General features: G+C 43.3%; 1 protein-coding gene across 2 annotated transcripts; it reads right to left on the reverse strand.

Annotated features, from left to right (window-relative positions):
* Positions 1–3,385: 3,385 nt before the first annotated feature.
* RBX1 (ring-box 1) lies at positions 3,386–17,995 on the reverse strand. Of its 2 annotated transcripts, XM_026017363.2 has the most exons (5): positions 17,807–17,995; positions 15,826–15,904; positions 10,423–10,493; positions 7,294–7,379; positions 3,386–4,538 (listed from the first exon to the last, which is right to left on the reverse strand). In XM_026017363.2, exons 1-5 carry the CDS (start codon positions 17,882–17,884, stop codon positions 4,526–4,528), a joined length of 327 nt encoding a protein of 108 aa, XP_025873148.1. In that variant the 5' UTR covers positions 17,885–17,995; the 3' UTR covers positions 3,386–4,525. The 2 variants fall into 2 exon arrangements, with proteins under 2 accessions (XP_025873148.1, XP_025873147.1); XM_026017362.2 differs by lacking the exon at positions 7,294–7,379 and having other exon boundaries at positions 17,807–17,964.
* Between the last annotated feature and the right edge of the window lie 2,442 nt (positions 17,996–20,437).

The raw sequence follows: 20,437 nt of genomic DNA on the forward strand, positions 1-20,437 counted from the left end.
TGTCTCTCATGAATAAATAAATAACATTAAAAAGAAAAAGAAAGAAAAGAAGGGGCATCTAAGGAAATTAATGTCCCTATTCAGGGAATTGACTCCTCGGTGAGTTCTGATTTGAGATGAGCCTGACTGGGGTGCCTGGGTGGCTGCTTGGTTAAGCATCGGACTCTTGATTTTGGCTCAGGTCACGATCTCAGGGTCATGAGATCAAGCTCTGAGCTCTTCATCTGGCTCTGGGCTGGGTGTGAAGCCTGCTTAAGATTCTCTCTCTCTCCATCTCCTACTTCTGTTCCTGCCCTGCTCGCTCCCCCTCTAAAAAAAGAAAAGAGCCTAATCAAAACATAGGACAAAAACAAGGACTAGAAAGATAGACAAAGGACTCTTAGAAGAGGGGTCTGTTGGCTGACGTGAGTGAAAAATGCCAGACGACACTGCAATGAAATGATGGGCTTTTTAGGAATGCTTTAGAGGTGACTATCCCACCTCCCACCCCCACCCCCCACTGACAGGGACAGGAGGGGATCATAGGGAGAGCTGAGAAGCAAGTTGCTGGCTGATTTTCTAGCAGAGTGGGTACTGAAAGGATATTGGAGGGGCACCTGGGTGACTCAGTCAGTTGAATGTCCAGCTCCTGGTTTCAGCTCAGGTCATGATCTTGGGGTCATGGGATGATCCCCACGTTGGGCTCCACACAGTGCGGAGTCTTCTTGTCTGCTTGAGATTCCGTCTGCCTCTCCTCCTGCTCGCTCTCTCAAATAAATAAATAAAATCTAAAAAAAAAAAAAAAGATGTTGGAGGGTTCACAGCAGCACCATAGATGATTGGGAGTTGGGCTCAAAGAACAGGAAGCAGCTGGGACCCCAGCCAACATTATGCCACAAAACCAGTTTGGGGAGGTGTTGGCTGTTGAGGCTGTTGAACACTGGATGTCATAACCCATTCTGCCACCTGCACTGGGCCCTGGGTGCTGCCAGTGTGGCTGCCCACGGCTGTGATGGATGGCAGGGTGAGTGTCACTGGTGGAGGTTAGGTAACCTCCCTGGTTCCAGCTGCAAGGAAGCAGGTGGAGCCAGGAATAGGCACGTTCCACATCGTGATGGGAAATGAACTCTGCTTCCTTCAAGGTGGAGAATTTCTCCACCAGTGGAAGGGGGCATCAGACCAAATTAAAGACTCACTTCAGATTGTCACCAGGAGACTAATGACAGTGTGACCTGTCAGAGGGATCTGCAATTATTTTAAGGAAAAATGACAGAAGTCTGGCCTCCAGCTGAGGCAGCAGAATGGAGAATAGGGTACAGATGTTGATGAGAATACAACAGTAGAATGAATAGCGTTTTGTGATCGGATGCAGGGGCAAAGGAGAGGAGAGTCATCTAAAATGCTTTTGGAATGCCTGTGGCTTCAAGAATTGGATGAGTGGCAATGCTATCAGCCAGGCTGGGTCATCTGGGAGGAGGGGTATGTTTGGGAAAATGAAGGTCGGTTGTTGTTGACATCCTGAATTTGAAGTCTCTACAAGACACACAGCCAGGGATAGACAATGGATGCATTCTGATACCATTATCGTAAAGACTGTTGACTATGCAGCAGTGTGAGGGAAAGGAAGCTCTGATTTGTAGCATTTCCCAACTTCTGTGGTGTGAATACACCACTATGGCCAATTTCAAACTACCGAAGTGAGTTACTGAGACTGGATTTGGGAAGAGATGCATACAGTCACCTCTCAGGAGCCCACTGGAGGGTCCAGCACGCTATTATGACTATGAGTGAGGATGCATCTCCCTGACAGAGCAGGATCCCGGGGATAGAATCTTCAGGGCAGACGGAAGAAGAGGAGGCCCTGCAAGGCACAGGAGTTGAGTGAAGGAAAACCAAGAGTGAATGGGTACTTCAGGATCAAGCCCAGATCAGAGCCCTGTCAAGCTCTCCAGAATTAATTTTCCATATTCATTCATTTTCTCAGCAATCTCCTACTAGACTGTGAGCTCTTGGAGGGAAGAGATTTTGTCTGACTCGGCTGTGTCCTCTAGGTTAGCCTACAGCAGGCATTCAGCAAATAATTTCACTGATGTCTCAGAGAAGATTCAGGTCCACCAGTTTCATGAGGCAACACAAGAGTAACTGGATATATATGCTAAAGGGAGACGTTTTCGCTCAATGTAAGAAAAAGACCTCCCTAACACGTCTTTAAGTAGACCTGCCTTGTGTTGTCTGCCTCATGTTACCCCCATTCTTCTGGGAACTGTTACCCTCCATCACAGTGGCTCTCAAGGCAGTCACTCAGTTTCACAGGGATCTATGACTAGTCCAAGTACAGGACCCAGTTGGGATTTGGGGCATTAGAACTAAGTCCCTGTAGCACCGGTGTTAGAAGCAGTGGCAGCATCATTTCCCTGCCCTATGAGGCTACTGAGAGTAGCGGGGAATCCCAGCAGTGATTCCCTGGTTCTTTCATTCTTCCGTCCAAATGTATCCCTATCCCTTTCTCAGGTCACATTACATAGCTTCGTACCTGCCAATAAATTTCCCTTACCTCAGCAGAAGCTGATTTCTGTATTCTGCAAGCGATGGTACTAATTAATACTCAAGCAGAACTCGCCAAATATGTATCATGTGTGAAAAGTGATGTGTCTGCTACCTAAGTATTCAGTTTGGCCACTTGAAAGGAGCTTAAAAAAGGGTATTTCTGTCAAGGGTAGTAGCCCTAAATTAACAGCAACAGTCGCAGCTACTTGCTATATGACTTGGTAGTTAACTGAGGAAGGTAAGTGGTGAGGACCCCTGGGTGGCGCAGCGGTTTAGCGCCTGTCTTCAGCCCAGGGCGTGATCCTGGAGACCCGGGATTGAATCCCACGTCAGGCTCCCGGTGCATGGAGCCTGCTTCTCCCCCTGCCTGTGTCTCTGCCCCTCTCTCTCTCTGTGTAACTATCATGAAAAATTTTTTTAAAAAAGGGAAGGTAGGTGGTTTCTTTTTTTTTTTTTTAAGATTTTATTTATTTATGTAGGGAGAGCATGAGCAGTGGAAGGGGCAGAGGGTGAAGGAGAGAATCTCAAGCAGATTCTGAGCTGAGCATGGAGCCTCAGAGTTCGATTTCAAGACCCTGAGATCATGACCTGAGTGAAATCAAGAGTCGGGATACTTAACCCACTGAGCCATCGCCCCAGGAGGGGGAGTTTGATCCAGGTTTATTAAGACTTCAAGGTTCTTAATAACTAAGGTAGAGATTCTTAAACTTTTTACTCTCAGGATCCCTTTAGGATCTTAAACATTGAGACCTCAAAGAATTTTTGGTTTTGTGGGTGAACATCTATAGACGTATCTATATATATGTATGATGGAAATCAAAACCGAGAAATTTCAAAGACTTAAAAAGAACAAAACCCATCGTGTTAACATAAATATTTTTATTAAAAGCCACTGTTTTTCAAAACAAGATTAAAGAGTGGCACCGTTTTACATTTTTGCAAATCTCTTTTCTATCTAGTAGAAGACATCTGGATTCTCATGCCTGCTTCTTCATTCAGTGCATTGCTTTGGTTGAAGTATATAGAGCAAAACTGGCCTCATGCAGACATGTAGTGGAAGAGGAACTTCATGAACCTCCTGAAAGGGTTCCAGGAACCCCCAGGGGTCCTCAGACCATAATTTGAGAACCACTACAGTAAACTAGACTATTTCACAGTTAAAGACAACATCACCACTGAATTAGTTTTAGAACTGGCAATTCCTTCCATGGCCAGCACTTTTTACTTTATTTACTTTTAAAAACTAATCTCTATACCCAATGTGGCGTTTGAACTCATGACCCAAAGGTCAAGAGTTGCATGCTCTACTGACTGAGCTAGCCAGGTGCCCCCACGGCCAAGACATTTTAAACAAATTGCAAAAGATGGTGGTGGTAAAGGCAACTTGAATTCTTTTTAATTCCATTTAAAGTGACACCAATTTTCAACTTGAGTTCATAAATTATTCTTTTGCCAGCCATAATTATATATTAGATTTTTTTCAGGTTTATTTTTCTAAACTGAGAAAGCAACATGTCATACATGGTCAAAGTCAACATTTGTAGTGGTTTTACAGTTTACAAAGCTTCTTTCTGTGCACATATGATGCCATTTAGTTTCTTAGGAGCCGTTCTAGAGGGGAGAGTCGAGCAGAGAGATGACTTGCCCAAGACTGCCATCAGGGACCAGGCTGTGGACCAGGATTCCTCGTGACCAGGCGATGTGCTCACAGGACAACTCTGCTCTTATGAACAAACATTTCACTTTCAAAAGGAAGCCTTCCAACATAGGAAGAGGGGACCCTTTATTTATGTTCACTTTTTCACATACACAAGAGACAGCATCTGTTCTAGAATCCAACTGGATTTTATTTGACACAGAATACAATATGGCTGCAGGAATAGCAAACTGAAAAGACAAAGCAGAAAAGACACAGTTCTATCTAATTTATAATTAAGTAACAGGAGGGCAAGTCATTAAATGAATAACAGAACAGTTGAGCTTGATGGAAGAATTCTTTCTAGTGCCCATACCTGAAAGACAAAGTATTTTTATTTATTCCTTAGTAATGTCCTGCTTGAGACTACAAAACCTGCTAAAACATATGAGCAAATGTAATGAAAACTTTTAAAAGACAGAAGTGAGCAGAAGTATGCTCCAAGATTGGGCTAACACTAGTCTCTGCCCCTTTTATTTTATCCTTCATAACACTTTACCTACCACCCCCTCTTAGTGACAGTCCCTCCAAGGGACTCAACTATACCCACCTGACCCTCCTTCGTTACCAGACAGATGCTGGGCAGTATTAGGGAGGCGAGAGGGAAAAGTCAGAATTGGTAGCTGAGGGGAAGCCGCTCTGTTGGCTCGGGTCAGTGGCTTAGACACCCTTTAAGCACTCGGCCTCTGCTTCCCACTGCAGCCTATTTTCACTTCAATTCTGCTACTCAGTCATATATGGAGAAGAGTCATTGAACAGATTTCCATTTCAAAATCTATCAGCAGGTCCAATTTCTGCCCTGATTACATTCAGCATTCTACAAAGAGAACCGTAGAGAAATGAAGTATGGATTTCAGGTGGTTTCTGATTTCCCCAAAAGGCAAAATTTGGCTCTAGCAAGATTATAAAAACAATTAAGGCTGGGAAATTTCTTCCACATATGAATGGATTTCTTGAACAAAAATCCTCCATTATTATCTTACTATCTTTTGTCCGGTTCTTTATGGATAGTCTCTGATTAAAATACTTATCACAAAGTATAACATATAACATGATACATATAACAATGGGTGGAAACCAGGGCACTCGAACTCTGGGTCATGGCTTCAATCAGTCTGAAGGACTACTAGGTGCTTTAAGCACTTCTCATAAGAAATCCACTTGAATATTGTCTAGAAAAAAGTTGTGCCGAATTCCACACACGGCAGAGCTCCAGTGTTTATCAGTAGACTGGAGAGCAACCCATAGTTGTCCATCAGATTAAAGAATGCCATCATTTGTTCCTTAGGAATCTGTTATCCCAACACACTGTTAAGTACTGCCTGACAAGGCCACTGGCTGGATAAAGTGGTGGTGTCCCACCATGCCCAACATGAGCAATTCTTCGTATTCCCCCATTTCCCAGGCTCAGTCCTGGGAAGATTTAATGGGCAACATGGGACAGTTTTGGTCCAAAAACAGAACCTGGAGCCTGTTCCAGGGCAGAGCCAAGTACAAAGGCCTCTCTTGAGAATGCAGAACAATGCTTTTGCCTTGATAGGTGTGACTTCATGATTCTACTCAGAATGCAAGCTCCCATGGATGGGGAAAGACTGTCCCATACATTTTCATATCTTACACATTAGGTAGCATACACTTTGCTGAATGAGGCACAATGATATAAGTTAAACACAGTCTTTGGCAGATTTCTTAAAAAATGGACATGCATTCTGTAAGACTTTCAAAATTCTTTACCAAAATAAATAACTAAGCATAAAAGCAAAATAACTGTACCAATAAGGGATTTCTAAACATTTCACAAACTAAAGAACCCCATTTTTTAAACCTAATTATATCCTACTAATCAAAACTCATATTAAATAAAAATCCTCCTTCTCATAAAAAATTTGATAAAGCAAACAATAATTCAACAGCAACAAAAAAGGGCATTTCACAGAAAAACAGGCATAAAACCGTATGAAAAGTGGCCCAATCTCACTCAAAATTCCAAAAAAGCAACTGAATACTAGTTTTCAACCACTGGAACAGCTAAGATGGAAAAGTGTGATTATGGAGCCTCGGCATGAAATGGAGAAAGGGGCATTCTGCTGTATTGTTTAACACGAATGTAAATTAGTACATATTCTTGGGAAAGGAAAATCTGACTTTATCAAAAATAAAAATGTACATACTCTCTACTCAGAAATTTTTAGGAACTACTGCTACATATATACTTGAACATATTCGTAAAGATTCATGTATAAGGATGGTCATCCCTACACACTATTTTTAAGTGAGAAATCTGAAACCCAAATGTCTGTCAGTGGGGACCGATTAAATAAACTATGGTACATCAACATAAAAAAATACTCTGCAACCATCAGAAAGGAGGTAGTTGGATATATAAGGATCTGGGAAAATTCCAAAATGTATGAAATTAAAAAGCAAGGTGCATTACTATGCAGGATGCTCATATTTATGTTAAAATTATATATATATATCCACCCATATACATGTCAGCAGACCAATGGAGATAAGAGATACTATGAAGCTGATGGTCACTTCTGGGAATGAGATTAGGAGATTAAGGTGGGAAGCTAATGTTTTTTGGTATGCCCTCTTAACTACTTGAATTTTAAAAAATTTACCATGTCATGTTTTATTTATATAACTATAATTTAGTTGAGATAGCCATAAATACCATACCAGAATTAGTCAGCATGAGATAAACAAATGAAGCAGGATAGGTGGATGGATTTCTAGCCAAAAGCAGACACTGGTTAGTTACTGGAGCCTTACTATGGATCTGATTCTGGAAATATCTAATAGTTTGCAGATTCTCATGTTTTCTACTTTCACAGACCCTGGGAGTTGGGAAACTCTAGGCTGCAAACTTCAGGTTGGCCAAACCTTTGTGCCTTTTCCTCATAGACAAGTCTTTGTTTAACCAACCAGAAGTTAGTCTGTAAAACAAGCTATGTTCCCTGTCTCTGTCTTCTAAGACTATGCACCCTCCTGCTTGAGGTGACTCAAAGGATGGCACGGACCACAGAGCCCAGTCTTACAACATCAAAACAGCCAGAGACACCTACTTTTGGAATTCCCACTCTCTGTTGTCCAACGGACACACCTGCCGTGTTTTGAGCCAGCGAGAGATGCAGTGGAAGTGAAAAGCATGCTGGAAGAAAAGATACATTTTATTAAAAATCATTCTGTGCAGGCGTAGGCATCTACTGATAATATGTCTCCAGGGCAGCGGAGCAGTGACACATAGGGGGCCAGCAAACAACAGGAGACAACAAATAATGAGAGGCAAAAGGTCAACAACCTCTTACGCCTTGGTTAGGTACAGGATATTTCCACTGAAACATGTGAGAAATGTCCTAACTACTAAAAGACATTATTTAGGAAGCATCGTCTATGTTATAGCAGTATGCTCGTTCCGCTTTCCTTAAGGGAAGATGGAATGTGGCTTTCCTGGTCCTATTCGGCCTGGGAGGGGAGGCTTCTACTTTCCTGTACTTTCTTCGGACACATGCCAGGAGGCCCTTGATCGCAGGCAGATTTCAAACTTCCCCATTCTTGGTCCCCAACAGCCCCTCCCCCCACTGGTAACCCTGAGAGCAGCGACTTCTGCTCAGCCTGCGGCAGTGCACGCTGCCACTGCCACCTACCCAGAGCTGAGATGGGCACTTCCCCAATCTCTGCACACCCAGCTCAACTCTGTTCAAAAGACCTTACTTCCAGATTCGTTCAAGGATGTATTGATATTAAAACAGCTCAGTACTTGGTAAGCCTTTAAGCGGTGAGGCACTTAAAAAGGAATGAGGTAAAAAATTAGGGTGAAAGGAAGCATAATGATGGACGAACTGCACATAAGCAACTGCAAAGATCATCAAATGACTTATTTCATGATAAAGGCAAGAGATAAAATGGCCTGAGTACCAAGAAAGCTGGTAACTGACAGGGAGCTAGGAGGCGGCTTTCAGATCTGAGCAAAAGGAAAATCTATATGAATTTTTCCAGTGTGAGTGAATGACATGCAGATGCTAATCACAATACCTCCACAAGGGACATTTATTCTCCTCCCTCTGCTCACTGGAGCAGGGTATTAAGACAGCAGCAGCAGCAGCAGCAGCAGCAGCAGCAGCAGCAGCAGCAAGTGTTCCCCCTCATTTTATCAGTGATGGGCTGGCTTAGGCAGGGGAAAAGGGAAAAATGCCCACCCCCCTCCCCCCAAAATGAAAGCTTTTGCAAGCCTGATTTAATAACAGCCTTGAAATCTGGTCAGCATGCCCTACCAAAACAAGCATGGAACTTCAACTTCAGTGGATCATCTTCATGGGCATTGTCTTTTCATAGGCAAAAACAGAATTCAGTAATTAAGAGTGGAATCCACAGCCAGTACACTATGGATGTTCAACAGGACAAACATTCTCCCAGAGTGAGAGCTTTAGAAGATCCCTGTCATACAACTCATTGACTCTCATACAACTCACGTGTAAAAGAGAAAAAACAAAACTTCTAAAAAGCAGAAAGCTGAGGCATTTTTTTCAATCGCCAGGTTGTAGGGACAGGCTCACCCAAGGGTATTTAGATGCCTTTCTCCACCTCCCCCCACCCCTTAGGCACCTTGCAGCAGTTCGGGGTCCATCTATCTCAGAAGATGGAGGGCAAGAGGGGCTGCAAATAAGGCTGCAGAGCAGATGACAGCATCACTGAACCACCCTGGTCCCAACTTTCTTCCTGTTAATAACCTAAGATCTGTTGATGGGTATAGTTAGCAGTCTTAAAGTACACTGACTAGTGCCTTAGAGTTTACATAAGATGCTAACATATATTACCTAGTTGGAGCCTCACAGCAACCCTGGCGAGCCACCGTGACAGGTATTACCTTCATGTTGCGGATGGGAAACTGAAACTCAGACAAATCAAGTGACTTGCCTAATTCATGGAGGTGGTTAGAAGACCCAGAACTGGAAGCCAGCACTGGTCCAAGGTTTTTTGCGACACCGTGCCTGCTCTTCTTTATGACGGGCTGTCTAAGCTAGTCTCTCCTTAACCAAAGTTAAGGTAAAGTTCACTTCCTTTTCCTTCCACCAAAAAATGACATGGCTCTTGTTATATGTCTGAATGTCAGGCATAGCAAAGAGCCCGATAAATTTTATTTCTTTATCCCCACAGACAACAAAAGCCATCCCTTGGCCAATACAGGTTACTGTGAAACTGCAACGGGCCCTGGCAGATTTAGAAGGTGTACCGCAGGCTTGGGCAGGGCAGAGGCTCAGCCTGCTGGGGCAAAATACTGATAGGGACTATCTGCTCAGTAATCACCACCACCACCCCAGAGCTGAGTTTATTTATATGTATTTAACAGAAACTTAGGTCTACTATGTGGCAGGATGAAATCATTTCATCCTGATTTTAACTCTGTGCATGAGAAAGCCCAGGCTTAGGGATGTCCAATACTTTGTCTGAAGTCGCTAGAGCAAGTAAGTCAAAGACAGGGAATGGTAGTCTGACTCCAGAATCTCTTAGGCCTGTGCCATGCTGGGAGCTGTGGGTCCTCTTTCCCCTTGGCACAGGAGGACAGGACAATTTTAGCTCATGTGACTGTTACTACATGGCTATACAGATGAATTTTTAACACATGCTAGAAATAACACATTTGATGTTGTTATCCTTCACAGCTGTCACACCGTGGAAAGCTGTGCATTCAGTCCAATGATGCTGTACAAAACATTTCTGGCATGAGCCATGTTAAAAAAAAAAAAATCCCAACTTAGTACACTTGCCACACTTTAAAACACACATGCACCGGCCCTTGAACACTCATTTTATTTGCCAAAGTTAGTTCCACAAGGCATATAGCCCTAAAAACAGATCTGTTAAAAAGGTAAAGATGTCCACCAACGGGAGAATATTCCAAAGACTGCCACAGTCTTTGCAGGCAATTCCCAAAGATGAATCCCCAAAGTGTTGCTAGCAAAAGTGGGTCCATTTTATAAGTAAGACAAAATGGTACCCCTGCAATAACCAGTAATTTTTAACCTGAAACAGGCAAATAGTACAAAGATTTCAAATCTTTTTTACTATTTGTGTACCTTTTGGGAGAAAGCTAGGCTAGTCATTTTTTTTCCTAGTTATTTTCAAGACTGGCAAAGCAGGAAAAGTGGTAATATATTTACAAGCCATGCTGATAGGGAAAGATGTTTCCTTACGTTACAGACTCCCCATGCAACAGTGCACTCTTCAGAAGTAGCAGACGCCTGGTTAGCTTGACATTCTATGCCTGTGGGAACAAGAGCAACAAGATTACTGGACCTCAGAAGCAGCGACCTTTCAATCTCTGGTAGCCCTACCCACACAAGGACAGGATTTGGGCGGAGGCAGGGGTGAGGGTGGTACAAACTTGAACAAAATCTCAAGTGGTTAATTAGTCATAATTGTTTTTTAATGAGTGTAAGAAGGGGTGAAACACAAAAGGTAGATATGTGTCTGAACAGTTTGCTTTGCAATGATTTCCTATCCATGTTCACAGAATGATGAAGGAAAAGGCACATTTTGTTCTGAAGATCACTTGACCTGTCCAAATGAAAGTGATTTCTCCTAGCTTGGTCAATTTATAACATTCTTAAAGCTAACTCGTAACTCTTACTGTTGTGAGAACTGGCATCTTCTCCCTGTTCTTGGCAAAGGCTGCCTCTTAGGCCCTGACATCATTGATGGCCTAGCTGGGTAACAAGCTCCAGTGTCCCTAAAGGGGTCAGGCAGGTACATGTGAACCGGGACAGAAGCGAAATAAGAGGGTGACAAGGCCTGGGACAACCTGTAGTGTATGCTCTGTGTGAAAGCACCAAAACACAAACATCTTTAAAACACTGTCAAACAAAGCCAATCTGTTAGGCCAATGGGTTAGAGATTTGGGGCTCCCCACGTGGTGATGCTTACCATCATCCCTGAGGTCGTAAGGGATGAACAGAGATGCTTACCATCTCTGTTCACCAGATTCTGTCTGGTGAACAGAGTACATTATGGCAAATATATCCAAGTATCAATTTCACAGAGGTGGAGGAAAAGGGAATTTAAATAGAATACAAATCTGACTGAGATCAAGAACTGATGAGTAAAGCTCTACTGGGGATAAATATTCAAGGAACAGGAATTAATAATGTCTAATTTGCTTTCTCTGAAGGTGGTAACTAAATGGAGTTTCCCATTTGAAGAGTAAAAAGTTTGGGGAAAGACTATTTAATAGGAGACAATTACCTCAAACTTCCATAGGTGGGAAACAGTAAAACAGTATGCAAATAATACTGAGACTTGAATGGGTCTATTTGATCTTTGGGGAAGAGATATGCCATAAGAATTTTTTTTTCTACGCCTTAAAAACATGAAAGGCAAAGATCTGAAATCACAGGACTTCCTTTTGCTACCAGATTCACACTACAAAGAGAGTAACTCGGTTTTCCTTCTGATAGGAGTAAAGAAGGGTCTATGGAGTATATTCAAATATTTACTGGGGCTATGACCGAAAAGTAGAGAATATAAAATCTGATGTCCTTCAGGTTGGAGCCTCTCAGATGAGGTCAGGGTATTATGACATTAGCTAAATAAGAGGCATAATTATTGAAATAAATAACAACTATTTCAAAGTACATAAATTTGTCTAGGTCAAGGTATTTTTAAGGGACTCTGTCTTTTTATGCCAAGTGCAAAGTAGGCTCTAGGTAGTTGAATAAGCAAACAAAACCACTTCTACAGAGTGAATGAGGACCAAATACATATGTATTTTTTTACCTGATAATTCCTATCAAAGAACAAAAATATATAGAAGGGATAGGACTGCAATCTAGAATGCCACATAAGAAAGGAAATGGTATGGAAAATGATTAAATATGAGTGTAAAATGTTTTCAAATAGAAAACATTCTTGAGCTGTTGGTGCAGAGTGAGTACAGGAGTTGAGTCCTTCATTTAAACAGGAAAAGTAACTGTTCACTGTCAACCTAGAGCAGCCAAAACAAATAGCACATGATGGGTTCCTGTCATACCCCTGCAAAGGCAGAGGCTTAATGCATGTGATACATAAAGCTTGGGGACTTTTAAATTTCTTTTTTTTTTTTTTTGACTTTTAAATTTCAATACAAGAGCATTACCACCAAAGGACTGCCAAGGAAGCAATGGCTTCATCTCAGAAACGGACAGATTTCACTTTTTTTTTTTTTAAAGATTTTATTTATTTATTCATGAGAGACACACACAGAGAGAGAGAGAGAGAGATGGGCAGAGACACAGGCAGAGGGAGAAGCAGGCTCCATGCAGGGAGCCCAATATGGGACTTGATCCCGGGTCTCCAGGATCAGGCCCTGGGCTGACAGCAGCACTAAACCACTGAGCCACCCGGGCTGCCCAGATTTCACTTTTAAAAGAGGGATATGGACCTATGGTTTAGGAAGAGGCTAATTTCTCACAGGCAAAGGCTGGGTCTAAGCCCTTCTGGATGCCCTTTTCATTTGGAACAAGATTATCTGAGGTAATGGAGAAAACCTAGAAGAATTGTGCATTTCAGCAACTTTAGAACAAAGAAATGGGGCAATGTACAATAAATACAAAGCTAGACTAGGGCATGTAGTATCAATTTTGACTCAAAACAGGAAGTCTTCAGACCAAATATTCTCAATTGGGCACAACCATAATCACTCTTATTTATTTATAGCTATGTATATAATTATTCACTTAATGCCAGGCCAGAATTTATTAGAAAATGGCCATTGCTAAATCAAGATTCTTATTTTCAGCTTTAACAAAAAGTCTTTTTACAAGAATCAGAATCCATTTATTTTTTTAAAGGAAGACAAACCCCAGTTGTGGCAACGAGACTTTTCTTTAGTGTCTGTAATAAACAAAAGGGTATGTTTCTTAAAGTAAAAACTTGATCTCAGTCATTGTTTTATCCTGGTGCCTAGCAAAATGCCCAGGATGTGAGTATTCATTGCATGAATAAAAGACAGGACTCTTAATTATAAAAAACAGACTCTTAATTATAGAGAACAATCTGATGGCTACCAGAGGGGTGGTGGGTAGGGGGATGGGTTAAATAGGTGATGGAGATTAAGGAGTACACTTGTCATGATGAGCACCGGGTGATACATGGAAACGTTGAGTCACTATATTGTACACCTGAAACTAATATTATGGTGTATGTTAACTGGAATTAAAATAAAACCTTGGGATCCCTGGGTGGCGCAGCGGTTTGGCGCCTGCCTTTGGCCCAGGGCGCGATCCTGGAGACCCAGGATCGAATCCCACGTCGGGCTTCTGGTGCATGGAGCCTGCTTCTCCCTCTGCCTGTGTCTCTGCCTCTCTCTCTCTCTCTGTGCGACTATCATAAATAAAAAAATAATAAAAATAAAATAAAAAAATAAAATAAAACCTTAAGAAATAATAAAAATAATAAACTGTTTTATCAAGTACAACTAAATAAATGAATGACTTGAAAATGCTTTTATAATTTCTTGTTGCAAAAGTTCAATATTCTGGGGTGTCTGGCTGGCTCAGTCAGCATAGTATCAGACCCTTAGGCTCAGGGTTGTGAGTTCAAGCCCTACGTTGGGGCCTACTTTAAAAAAAAAAAAAAAGAGTTCAATTATTCTACTTCATCTAACATTTAAAATATATGATAAAACAGACAGGAGTCTAACTGAAGACCTACATTGATCCCTCAAGAGTTCAACTCTAAGACAGAGTATCAATAGCCTTTATCTGTGGTGCTCCTCCCAAAAAGCACATTCTCTTGCATCCAGAGAGACACAAAATAACTTAAATATAGAAGCAGGAAAAAAAACCCAAACAGGGTTATTTGAAATCATTAACTATTTATAGAAGAGAGACCAAGAAAATAAAATTTGCTTTGGGCACAACTCCTTACGAAAATGTAAAGCAACAAAATTGGCAAGCATGTAATCAAAGACCCCACCCAAACATATTTAAAACTGTGCATGTGTTTTTCTGTGATGGGTTTCTTCTATCTATATTAAACATCATGGTAGCTGCTGTCTGCTTTGACTGTTGTGTGAAAAGGTAAACAGGGTCAAAACTCAAAGAAATAAAGGGCAATAAACTACCAACACATGATATTTGATTGGGGCTTTCCAAGTTGCAATGATCACAGACTATTCTTCTATTTTGTATTTTAATTATTCATTGAGCAAGTATTTAGCAAGAACCTATTATGTACTAGACACTATGCTGGGAGTAGAGCAGTTAAAAACATAGATATGATTGAGAACCAACTAAATTAAATATTACCGAGGAAAGTATAGAAGGTCTTGGGAATATTTAATGGAACCATCATAGTCTGTGCGTATTTAAGTATGGTCAGGGAACACATCTCTGAGCTAGTTCAAGGTGAGATCTAAAGATCAACTACGGATTAGTTCCACATTGTCCAATAAAGTAACCACTAGCCACATGTGGCTGTGAGCACTTGAAATGTGGCTAGTCTGAACTGAGACGCGCTTTAAGTGTAAGTACACTTCAAATAGTACCAAAAACAGAATGTAAAATAGTTCACTTTATTTACATGTTGAAATGAAATTTTCTTGGATATAGTAGGATAAATAAAATAGAAATCATCTGTTTCTTTTTATTTTAATGTGGTACCAGAAAAATTTAAATTATGTATGTACTTGCATTTGTGGCTCATATTTAGATTGGACAGTAGTGGGTCAGGCAAAGGTAGTGGGGAGAAGGGGAATATTCCAGGCAAAGGGAACAGGGCATATTAAAGGCTCTAAAAAAGAGCATGGACACTTCGAGAATGGAAAGAAAGCCAAAGAAACTACCAGAGTGAGCAGGAGAGTGGTGCAAGATGAAGCTGGAGAGGCAGGTGAGTAATTTTCAAAGTAACTGCCTGTAAATGCAACTCTACAAAGCTGAAATTTCTTCATCTCATATCTGATCTCTGTAACAAACCATTTCAGTACCTGGAAGAAAAAGTAACCTCAGCTGTTCCTGGTGTGATCAACATACTTGCCCCTATTACTATAAGGACACGGAGTCCACGGATGGCTATAATCAAACCCACCATATACTGGCTACTATATGGGATGGAATCTGTAGATTTAAATGAAACTTCTTTACTGCAATTAGTTGTCTATTTAGATGCTGGCACCGATGTCCTCTTAACTTTGGGGCTAACACTGAAATTCCTTACTTCTTTGGCTTCTTTTCTTTATAAATCTTGCCAAGCAAAAACTAGCTTTGGTAGAATATTTTAGCTCAAAGTTTATTTTTTTTTTTCCCTTTCACTATTTTTGCCTTTGAGTCTGGGTATGAGATGGGAAATATAGAGGAATAATCAACAGTGCCTCTGTGTCCACAACTCATTCTAAATGTGTGCTTGCCATCTTTAGACTGAGTAGATTTATTCTGAGAGATGAGTATGTCTCCAGGATATCATTAAATCTACTCTATTTCAAACATACCAACGGACTAGAGGCAGAAGACACCAAGTGTTCTGACTATGCTTTATATCTCCTTGGGAAGAAATTTGGTCACATCAGAATAGCCACAATCTCTGTAACCTTCTCAACTTCCTCCCATCCACCTCCAGTTACTTACAAAGATCCATAATGTGGTTCCTGCAGATGGCACAGTTATCAACCACAATATCCCAGGCCCAGAGAGCTACTGCATTCCACTGCAAAGAGAAAAAGGGGGAACAATGCACTCTCCTTGTAATACAGGCATACACACACTCTAGGATTTCATGCTGCAGCTACAGTTATCATCTCTTTGGCCACAAGTACCACCAGACACAGGAGCTTGGGGATATTACCTTACTCTTATTCATTTTATCAGAGGGCAACAGCAGACTACAAGTGTGCTCACCCATTTTCCAAAAGGCTGAGTATATGAACATAAATTAATGAATCCTCTTTATTTTCTCCTACAGCTTACAATAATTTAGTCAACTGTATCAATGTAAGAAAACCGGGAATAATTTTTGAGAGCCTGTTTTAGGCTTAATAAGCACAAATTTGAATTTCTGCAAAGGTAAATATATGCTCTTCAAGGCAGCTTTGAAGGTATGAGTGGGGAGGTGAAAGCTGGGAACAGAATGAACTAAGATGATGATTGGATCATAAAATGGGTAATCGTGGGATAAGCTGGATAACTAATTATCCAGTGTCAGTACAGAGCAAGGTCATCACTTAAATCTCACAAGATTATTTCACAACAAATTCTAGAATTCACTAAAATTTTGGTTAGTTCCTTCCATCAAATAAACTGGTGTTCTAAACTTTTACAAGCTCAGGCTCCTATTTAGTTCAGATAATTCCACTTAAGAGTTCATCTAAAAGCGGTATTTAAGTAATTCAACCTTTCTGGCTTCTGCAATTATAAATATCCCCAAACTCCCTTTTCATCCACCAATTTGGTGCCACTTCCAAAACCTTCATCTCTTTCGAACGCAATACCCTATCTAGTTAAACTTCTTTAGCACTTTCCGACAGCTTCAACTTGAACGGGGGGGGGGGGGGGGAACACAACAAAACCCTATTTCTATTCTTCAATATGGCTGCTGGCTGTAACTGAGCATGCAGTGCCCACAATGAAACACCAAAAAAGCACTAGGAGTGGGGAATATTGTCAGTGTTTAGCCAGATGTTCCAGGAATAACATTTCCCCTATTTGAGTCTTCATTTTGAACAGATTTATTTTATATCATGTGAGAATCGGCACTTTTCTCCCAAACTGTTGGCAAACCACTATAAAGCAGTTCATGCAAAAAGACACGTTCCACATTTTTGCTTTCCCACAGTCACCAGGTCGTTCGCCACTAGTACTCAACCCTTCCTAAATGAGACAAGGTTTGGGCTCGCATTTTCTTTTAACAAATTCCACCATGCTTTTTTTTTTCCCCCTTTTCCTTTTTGGACAGAGGGATTCTGGAAACGAGCACAGGACTGTGGAGGCTGTGTGACAAACCAACAGACCTCTCAGAAGAGCCAAGAGTTGTTACACTGGAGACACTTTAACTCGGCGGGGGCGAGGACTGGAGAGAGGGCTGAGGGAGGCCTCGAGGAGGCGAGGACCAGGCTGGGGTCCCTCAGAGTCAGAGGGACCCCGAGCTTCGGGAAGGGGCGGGGCAAGGAGATCACCAGCCGGGCTCCTCAAAGGCCTCCACTGCGGTAGGAACTCAGGTCCCGGCTTTCGCCGCACTGCCCCCATCCTCCACCCACCGCAGCGCTCCGACTCCCCCTTCCATCCACCCCACCCACTCCTCCCCACCCCTCCACCACTCCAGTGACAGCTCAGGCGCTTGGCTCCCTCAGCCAAGTCTCAACCCCGCGCATCTCAACAAGCGCCTCTGTGATTGGCCCCTCAGACTCCTAGTGAAACCAATACTGCCATTGGTAGTGGGCCCCAGTCACGCCGATCAACTCTAAGACCCGCCCCCCAGCTTCCTTTCCTGGTACCCGGTCCCAGGAACGCCCTGAAATGAAGCCCTTTCCTCCGCGCCTCGGTCATCCTCGGGCCTGCCAGCCAGATCCGCGCCTCTCTAGCTTCTCTGAGGAAGGCGCTGGCGAGACCCAACCTTTTTCACTTCAAAGCGCTTCTTGCCCGCGCCGCTGTTGGTGCCGCTCGGGGTATCCACATCCATCGCTGCCGCCATTTTGGAAACACACGGTCTGTCGTCCGGCCACTGCGCCTGCGCACCAGCGCACGCCTCGCTCCCCCTCCCGGTGCGGCACCTCCTCCCGCACCCCGCCCCTTACTGGCGCGCGAGGGGCAGGTGGGGGCGGAGCACGTGGCCACGCCTCTTAAAGGCGCTGGCGCAGGTCCCTCCCTCCTCCTTCCTGCCGCCGGCCCCCGCGTCGGCTGGGGAAGAGGCGGTGGCCGGGGCGGGGCCGGGCGGGGCTGAGCCGACGTGCTCGACCCGGGTGGAAACGCTCGAAAGACAAGTCTCCTCCCGCGGGAAGCCCCCGGCCGCGCTCCCTCGGCTGGGGCGGCGGCTGCTTCCTCCGCCTCGGCCGCGACCTGCCGCCCCGGCCCCGCCCCGCCTTCCCCGCTGCCGCACCGCTCCAGCGCCGGCGGGTCTTCCGCAGCGTTCCGCCCGGGGAGCGGCCAGGGCGGGCACCCCGCCTCCTGCAGCCGAAACCCGAGACCCCGCAGTGTCGCGGGTCTCGGCTCGCTTCCGAGCCAGGCCCGACGTGCAGCCTCGCTGGGAAAGCCGGGCCCAGGCGCCGTTAGGTTCCTGATTCCGATTCGGGAAATGCTCGGGATTCGACGGGGAGCCGGGAGCTCCCCGAGTGTCCCCTCCAGGGCCCAGCCGCGTAGGCATTCTCCCGTCCTGCCTCAACCTGCCCACCTGGAGCCTCGGGGACGCCGCCGCCCGCCTGCCCCAAACACCATCCGTGCTAGAATGCCCTTTGGTTAAGGTGCACGGTTTCAGTTTCACATACTCTAACACACCTTTCCTGTTCCTCAGTTGGCCACCTAACTGGGGTCCCCTCTCCCTGATCTCCGTCCTCTTCCCGCTCCTTGCGCGGTGGGCACACTGCAGTCCTACTTGACTTTGTGTGAGGCGTTTGGCCATTGATTCTTACTGGTCGTTCCCAGCCAAAGCACCTGTACTTCATGTCTGCACCCGGAACCCCTTGTGGCTCTCTAACCCTGCAGAGGTATGACGGCTAGATCACTCCTAAATCTCGTATTGGCTTATTTGGAATCTCGTATTTTCTCTTGAAAGAAAATTGGAGCATAATGGAGTGTATGGACTCCACTGCCAAACCGGAAGAACTGCGATTTGTTTCCTTGCCTTAGTCATAAACAGGAACAACAAATCCATGAAAACACCACCAGGGCTTGCACCAGACTTGGAAAGAGAAAAATTGTGTGAGACCTTAAAACGTTACAGGAACCCTACAAAGTTTTCCTTAGCCCAAATTTTGTTAGAGTGATAATTCCATGTTAAGATTCTTGTCATCTAATTGTGTTCCCAAAGGCCCCTACGGGATGCTAAAAACCCATAGTAAATTAACGTATTAAGGGTATATTTAACCTTCATTAAACAAATTCATTGAGTATGTACGAGATCGTGTTATAAATTGGAGAGACACGGTGATGAACAAATTCCTGGTGGAGAAATAATACACAAGTAAGCAAATACGTTGGGGAGGGAAAAAAAACCATCCTCAGGTATCAATAAGTGCTATTAAGAAGACAAAAAGATATCATGAAATTGAGGGGAGAATTGTGTGTGATTAGGTAAGGTCTCTATGAGGAGTGACATTGCGGCTGAAGTCCTTACAAGGGCCCAAAAGATCCTGCATGATCTGTTACCCATTCATTTAATGCATTGTCTTCATTTTTAGGAAATGGTACACATAATCTAACATGGTTTTTATTTACTTATTTATCAGATTTATTGTCTTGTGTGTGTCCTCACCAAGAGGGGATTTTGTTGTTGTTTTGTTTATTGGTAACAATACAGTGCCTTGTACAGGGCAGGGCTCAGCATGTGTTGAATGAACAAAGTTGAAGCTTATGGAGCAAGGAGATTATGGTAAGAGGTGTCAGACAGGCAGAGGCCAGATCAGGTAGGGATCTACAGATATTATGGGAAGGTGTTGGAGGGTTTAAACTAGGGGAAGGGACTAACAGTGACAAAAAAAAATTTTTTTTTAAGTTTTTAAGCTTTGTGAGGAAGGGATTATAGGGATACAGGAGAGGAAGCAGCAACATTTGGCAAGTTGATTGCTTTGTATAGAGCTACAGTGGGGAGAAGTATGATCTTAGGGGCTGTTCCATTAAGCTATGAAAACCTCATGTACTGATCTCTCCTTTGGAGATTTGCCTTGGCGTGGTGATTGGCCATGACGTTCAGTACCCTGGACTCTACTGCATAAACCTAAGAAAACTTTTTGTAGATTTCATACAGATTCCCATCTTTCTTCATAATTTCACTCAGCTTACAATGTAATAGGTTCTAATTTTACTCTCATCCATCCACTCATTCAAATATTTCTAAAATATCTATAGAACCTGCTGTGTCAGGGATGCCTAGGTGGCTCAGTGGTTGAGCGTCTGCCTTCAGCTCAAGTTATGATCCTGGGGTTCTGGGATTGAGTCCCACATCAGGTTCCCCAGAGGGAGCCTGCTTCTCCCTCTGCCTATGTCTCTGCCTCTCTCTCTGTGTCTCTCATGAATAAATAAATAAAATCTT

This window comes from Vulpes vulpes, chromosome 16 (assembly GCF_048418805.1).
Source record: "Vulpes vulpes isolate BD-2025 chromosome 16, VulVul3, whole genome shotgun sequence".
NCBI lineage: Eukaryota > Metazoa > Chordata > Mammalia > Carnivora > Canidae > Vulpes > Vulpes vulpes.

Bases quoted from the DNA above. Each gene is read 5' to 3' on its own strand.
- RBX1 (XM_026017363.2), bottom strand. From the start codon at position 17,884: ATGGCGGCAGCGATGGATGTGGATACCCCGAGCGGCACCAACAGCGGC. The intron at 10,494-15,825 runs GTAAGTAACTGG...TTGTTCCCACAG, and splicing joins GAACCACATTATGGATCTTT to GCATAGAATGTCAAGCTAAC. The intron at 7,380-10,422 runs GTAAGGAAACAT...CTTTTCTTCCAG, and splicing joins TTGCATGGGGAGTCTGTAAC to CATGCTTTTCACTTCCACTG.